This window comes from Octopus bimaculoides, chromosome 10 (assembly GCF_001194135.2).
Source record: "Octopus bimaculoides isolate UCB-OBI-ISO-001 chromosome 10, ASM119413v2, whole genome shotgun sequence".
In the NCBI taxonomy this organism is placed as follows: domain Eukaryota; kingdom Metazoa; phylum Mollusca; class Cephalopoda; order Octopoda; family Octopodidae; genus Octopus; species Octopus bimaculoides.
In genome coordinates, this window is record NC_068990.1 from 50,332,714 (window position 1) to 50,338,747 (window position 6,034).

General features: G+C 35.5%; 1 protein-coding gene across 2 annotated transcripts in view; it reads right to left on the reverse strand.

Moving 5' to 3' along the window:
* LOC106878624 (protein IWS1 homolog) overlaps positions 1 to 6,034 on the reverse strand; it is an 863,399-nt gene that overhangs the window by 765,209 nt on the left and 92,156 nt on the right. The window contains exon 3 of one of the 2 annotated variants that reach the window (XM_052971184.1): positions 3,715 to 3,839. In XM_052971184.1, the coding sequence (XP_052827144.1) occupies positions 3,715 to 3,839 (125 nt within the window). The remainder of the gene's footprint in view (positions 1 to 3,714; positions 3,840 to 6,034) is intronic. The other variant, XM_052971183.1, reaches the window with a different exon arrangement.

A 6,034-nucleotide genomic window follows, 5' to 3' on the forward strand; every position in this document is an offset into this window, starting at 1 on the left:
TGTGATTACATGGGAGAAGACGGCAAATGATAGCAAACAATGGCAAAAAGCTATAAAAGAAAGAACAGGGTGTTGCAATCAAATTGTCTGAAACAAAAATAATAATAATAATAATAATAATAATAATAATAATAATAATAATAATAGTCGTCGTCGTCGTCGTCGTTTAACGTCCGTTTTTCATGCTAACATGGGTTGGACAGTTCAACCGGGATCTGGGAAGCCAGGAGGTTGCCCCAGGCTCCAGTCTGATCTGGCAGTGCTTCTACAGCTAGATGCCCTTCCTTACGCCAACCACTTTGTGAGTGTAGTGGTGCTTTTTACGTGCCACCGGCACAGAGTTTTATGTGCCAAAAATGAGAAAAGATCCTCAACACCAAGTCTACCAACAATATTCTGTAATGCTTGCAGTCAGTGTTGTGCAAATATCTTTGGTCATGAAAGAGGAAAACAACACTGAAGACAAGAAAAAGAAAAGAAAAAAACGAAATTCTTTCCTGCTACCATGCCATGCTTAATCATAAATGACAACTAAGAAAGAAGAAACTATTGGTTGCTTCTTGCTTCAAGCTTTGAAAAATAGCTTAACTTGTTTTTAAGAAAATTTTTCATCTTAAGTAATAAGTGCTTTTTTATTCTTTTAAAAGCAAATAGGTAGTACATAGCTTATTTTTTATAGTTTAATGATGATTGATTTATGTGATATTTTCTACATATCACATTAAAGGCTTTTATAGTATTGTTTCTTTCAGTTATCTTCATCATAATTAATATAGACAATAAATTTTATTTTTGTCTGGCTTGTCTAAAACATGTCCTTATACTTGTGAAGCATGCTGTCCTAATGGCATTTTTGATGAAAAATGTAGTAATACAATGGTTAGCCATCAATATATAGACTACGTGTCATCAATATATATTTAATAAGCTATATGTATTTGTATGTACATTTATTTTACTATTAATTATTCTACTTCATGTATTCCACTAATTCTTTTTATATTCAATTTATTGAGAGATATCATGTAATCAACTTTAGCCTGCTTATTATGCTGCATGCATGTATGTCTTGCTTTAACCCTTTAGTGTTCAGATTAATCTGTTAAATGTAATGCTTATTTGTTCACATTATTTTGAATTATTCAGGTTCAAGAGGAGTGTCCACAATATTTGCTTGTGCACTTTGCAAAAACAAACACATATACGAGATCTTGACCTGATATCCTTTGGCAATTTTTCTTTTTTGCAGCGAACACAGTCTGCAAACTTTTTTCCTTCAATTTATTTTTTCCACTTTATGGAAGTCAATATTTTCTCTGTTGATATCCACCTCAGTTAATTTTGCTTTTCTCCCAGTTCTGTGCTTTCTGGAAGAAAAGCCCTCACGTAACTGAGATGCAATGTCAACCCGAAATTTCAAGTGGTTGTGGTCCTTTAGTGGCATAGGTACTTTGTGACTTTTTACATAAACAATACTACCTGATTAGCACTCATGCCAGTGGAACGTTAAAAGCACATCCGAATGTGGGGTGTAACCGGCCCACTTATGAGTACTCCTCATTCATTGGACAATGAACTTTGCTTGCGAAGACCTATTGAGGCAAGTGTAAACAAATCAAAATCTGACAGTACAGTATAGCCTGATTGGCACTCATGCCAGTGGAATGTTAAAACACATCTGAGCGTGATCGTTGCCAGCGTCGCCTTACTAGCACATGAGCCGGTGGTATGTGAAAAACAACATTCGAGCGTGGTTGTTGCCAGTGCCGCCAGACTAGCTCCTGTGCAGGTAGTACATAAAAAGCACCTTTTGAGCGTGGTCATTGCAAGAACCGCCTGACTGGCCCTCGTGCCGGTGGCACGTAAAAGCACCCACTACACTCTCAGAATTGTTGGCATTAGGAAGGGCATCCAGCTGTAGAAACTTTGCCAGATCAGATTTCGCCTGGTGCAGCCTCTCGCTCACCAGTCCTCAGTCAAACCGTCCAACCCATGCCAGCATGGAAAGCGGACATTAAACGATGATGATGAATATATGAATTAACTATAGTTAGACATAATGCTGGAGATATATGGATCACCAAACCTTATATCAGGATTCCAGTAGTTCCACAGTTGACGAAGCTGCTTGATACCAAACGTAATGTTTATAGTAAAAAAAGCTTGCATTTCTGCAGTGTCATTTGGCTGCCATAGTGGATCAGGTCTTCCAACAACAGAAATTATGCGTTGAGCATTTGTTTCCTCTGCGACATTTTCAAAAAAAATTTCCGGTAAAAATAAAAATAAATAGTCCACTGGTTGAGCATTGGGTGGTAGACTGTATTGTGGACTAGTCTTATCTGTGAAATCGGGAATTGTGGTTGATGTAGTAATCTTCAGCTATGTTGCCGTAATGTTTTCAATATCATTTTTATCACTTTCATTATAAAAATCTTCCTAATCCAATGAAGATTCATAAACGTCAGTATGATTTATGCAAAGATAAATCACTGTTGTTTTCGTTTAAATTTTGTACATCATCAAGAGTAAAACCTTCGAAGTCAGAATCACTACTTGCTGACATCATATCATTAAGCTTTATCTTGCATTATCTCAAAGCTACAAGAATTCAATAATGTAATTTGTTTACTTTTTTAGCAATTTCGTAGAGAAATCAGATACGACCAGATTTGGCTGGTTCAAACTAATAGAGGGGAATAATTTTCAGCTGGTTATGACCGGTCTAAACACTAAAGGGTTAAGCAGAACAAAAAACAAAAAATTTGTAATTAAAAATTCAGGTTAATATGTGTCGGTACCTCCTTATGTCTACATAGGTAAAACTGTTCTTCAGAGACTTTTGTAGTGAATGTAAATAATAATGCTTATTATATACATTTAAAGCTTTTTCTTCAAATGAAATGTGTTGTAAATGCAGAGCTTTTGCATAAACTAAACCTACTGTCTCTTGAAAACCTTTAGAAAATGTATGTAACTGTTTTGTAATATCATGTACCCATGTGTAAATATGCATATATTTAAGCAGTTTTGAATACAACATTTGTAAAATTAGGTAGAGCATTTATTATAGAAAATAACATAAGGTAAAATAATGAGTTAATCATTGACTACAACACATTGTACATATTAAAAGTAATCAGATCTGTATAATATTTGGGGAGTGATAAATATAATTTCCTTATTTACAAGTTATTTTTGCGTTTTTGTGTACATCATCATACTGTCACTAGCAACTTTCATGTCAATGATTCCTCCAACTGGAAAAATTGAATATTTATATATACAAACCAAAATGTAATTATCACAAAGTTTAGTAAAACATCAGCTATCATTATTTATGGCTTAGGTACTCTAGTACTTTTATATTTGTTGAATTGGTAATTTATAATCTTTTTTGTCATTCTGAAGATATCATATCCTTAGTCAATATGTCATGAATTTCCAATTTGAACAGTGGTCATACCATCCTTGTTGCTATCACAACAAAGATGGACTACTTTATAGGTCAAGTTTATAGATCAAATGATTAAGTCACAGCTCTCTTGTTAGTCCAAGTTAAATTTGATTTTGGATAGTAGTGATACTACATCAAATTTCTCTCTTATATTGATTTCTTCATTTAAATTCTTCATTTGCAAAAATTAAAGAAAGCATATACTGAAATACATGAAGTTTTTTAAAAAAACTGTCATCTAAAAAGATATTACTCACTTGTTTTTCGGTTACCATAGCTCACAGCTTCTGCCAAAGGTGTCCAGCCTAAACAGTTTTTTATTCGGATTGGAGAACCATGATCTAACAGAAGCTTGATACATTCTGTAAAGATGAAAATAAAACTGAAATAAACAAAAATACTCTAAAATTTATTGCTCACATCATGGGCTCCACAGTTCCACAGAGTAATTTTAAATTCAGTACGAAAAATACACATGTATACACTTACAGACACACATACAATACAGTAATGCCTCGCTTTATGATGACCTGCTTTATGGGACCCCAGGTTTATGAGTGTTATTTTATAATCATCATCATCATCATCATCAATAATATTAATATGCCAATTTGTTCTTTTTGTATATACCTGGCATGTGTGTCACACTTACTTCAAAGAAATGAATAGCAAAGCGAGAGAGAGGAGGACAGAGAGGAAGTAAAAGAGAAAGAGGGAGAGTGAGAAAAAGTGAGAGAGAAAGAAGGAGTGACAGAGACAGTGAGTGGTGATGATGTCCATTTTGTGTTTTTAAATGTTTCAGAGAGGAAGAGAGAAAGAGAGAGAGTGGGAGAGAAAGACAGAGAGAGTGAGAGAGAAAGAGAGAATGAGAGAAAGAGAGAATGAAAGCCACAGTGAGTGATGATGGCGTTCGTTTTGTGTTTTTAAATGTTTCAGAGAAGAGAGAAAGAGTGACTAAGAGAGCGAAAGAATAAAGAGAGAGAGTGAAAGAGACAGTGAGTGATGATGGTGTTGGTTCTGTGTTTTTAAATGTTTATCACATTGCAAGAAAAATAGATTCATAGATACAAGCACACATTGTTAAATTTAAAACGGGAGAGAGGAGGGACACAGATTAAATGAAAGAGAAAGAGAGAAAATGAGAGAGACAGTAGATACATAGACACATTGTTAAATAACTACAGCAAATATTGGATGTCACTTTCACTTTTCATTACCAGACGAGGAAAAAATTGACTTGCAAGTGGCTGAGTACTCCACAGACACGCATACCATTAACGTAGTTCTCATGAAGATTCAGCTTCACACAGAATATGACAAGGCTGGCCCCTTTCAATTACAGATACAACACATTTTGGACAGCTGAGTGGACTGGAGCAAGATAAACCTTCAAGTGGTTGGAAGAAAACAAAAAAAAATCCAATATAGGGGCAGAAAGATCTTTTTAGTAGTTAGGGTCACTATGGGTGTTAATCCGGTCCTAAGAGCAGCATTTGTGGGTCTCACAGATCTGGAGCCCAAGCCCCCAGGTAAACACCAATGCATAAGCTGTTGTTATCAAACTGAGCATGAGTCGAGGGCAAATACACAACAGAATAGCAATTATTTTGTCTTAGCTTTCACTGCTTATACTAAACACATGACATTTTTACCTTACAATATGAAACATTTCCTTGTCTTTCACTCTTTTTAAAAAATGGCACCCCATCGATTATGATGACAAGGTTCCTGCTTATCTGATCAAGGAACAGTCTGCTCATAAAATTAATGTGCAAGTGGCTGAGTATTCCACAAACTTGTATACCATAACATAGTTCTCAGAGAGATTCAGCTTCACACAGAATGTGACAAGGCTGGCCCTTTTGAATTACAGCTACAACTCATTTTTGTCAGCTGAGGTGAAGTAGAGTATCTTGCTCAAAAACACAGCGCACTGCAGGGAATCCTACTCATGACTTTATGATCGTGGACTGAATACCCCTAAGCACTGAGCCATGCACCTTCACTCTCTTAGAGAAAAGGAGTGAAGCGATAGAGACAGAGACAGAAAAGTTTCAGTCATTCACAATGACAATTAGACTGAAATATGATTGATCTTTTCTAGCTTCTGTACTTTTAACAATGAAGAAGTGGGAAAGACATTTAGTAATGAATAGAGGGAAAGTCTTACACTTTTAGTCTGGGTGTTCTAGAACGATCGACTGTTAGTTCTCATTTTCTTTTCCCCACTCCTGATACTATTCGCCTTCTTTCATAGTCCTTCATATCTTTTAGTTGATGCGAAAAAAACCATGTCTTTTTTCAGGCTTGTTTAATGCTTCTTCTACAAACTACTAACAAGCCCTGCTCCCATCTTTTTTTTTTTTCATACAAAAACTAACGTAAATTTCCAACAGGGTATAGCTGCAAAAAGAGCCCAGAAAAATGGATAATACTCACAACAAAATAGGGGTGAGGGAGAAGAGTTGCCAACAGGTGGTTACATGAAATTCAACTCTGTACTTTAAAGAGTGTCTTCTACTATAGCCTCAGGTCAGCCAAAGCCTCATGAGTGAATTTGGTAGACAGAAACTGAAA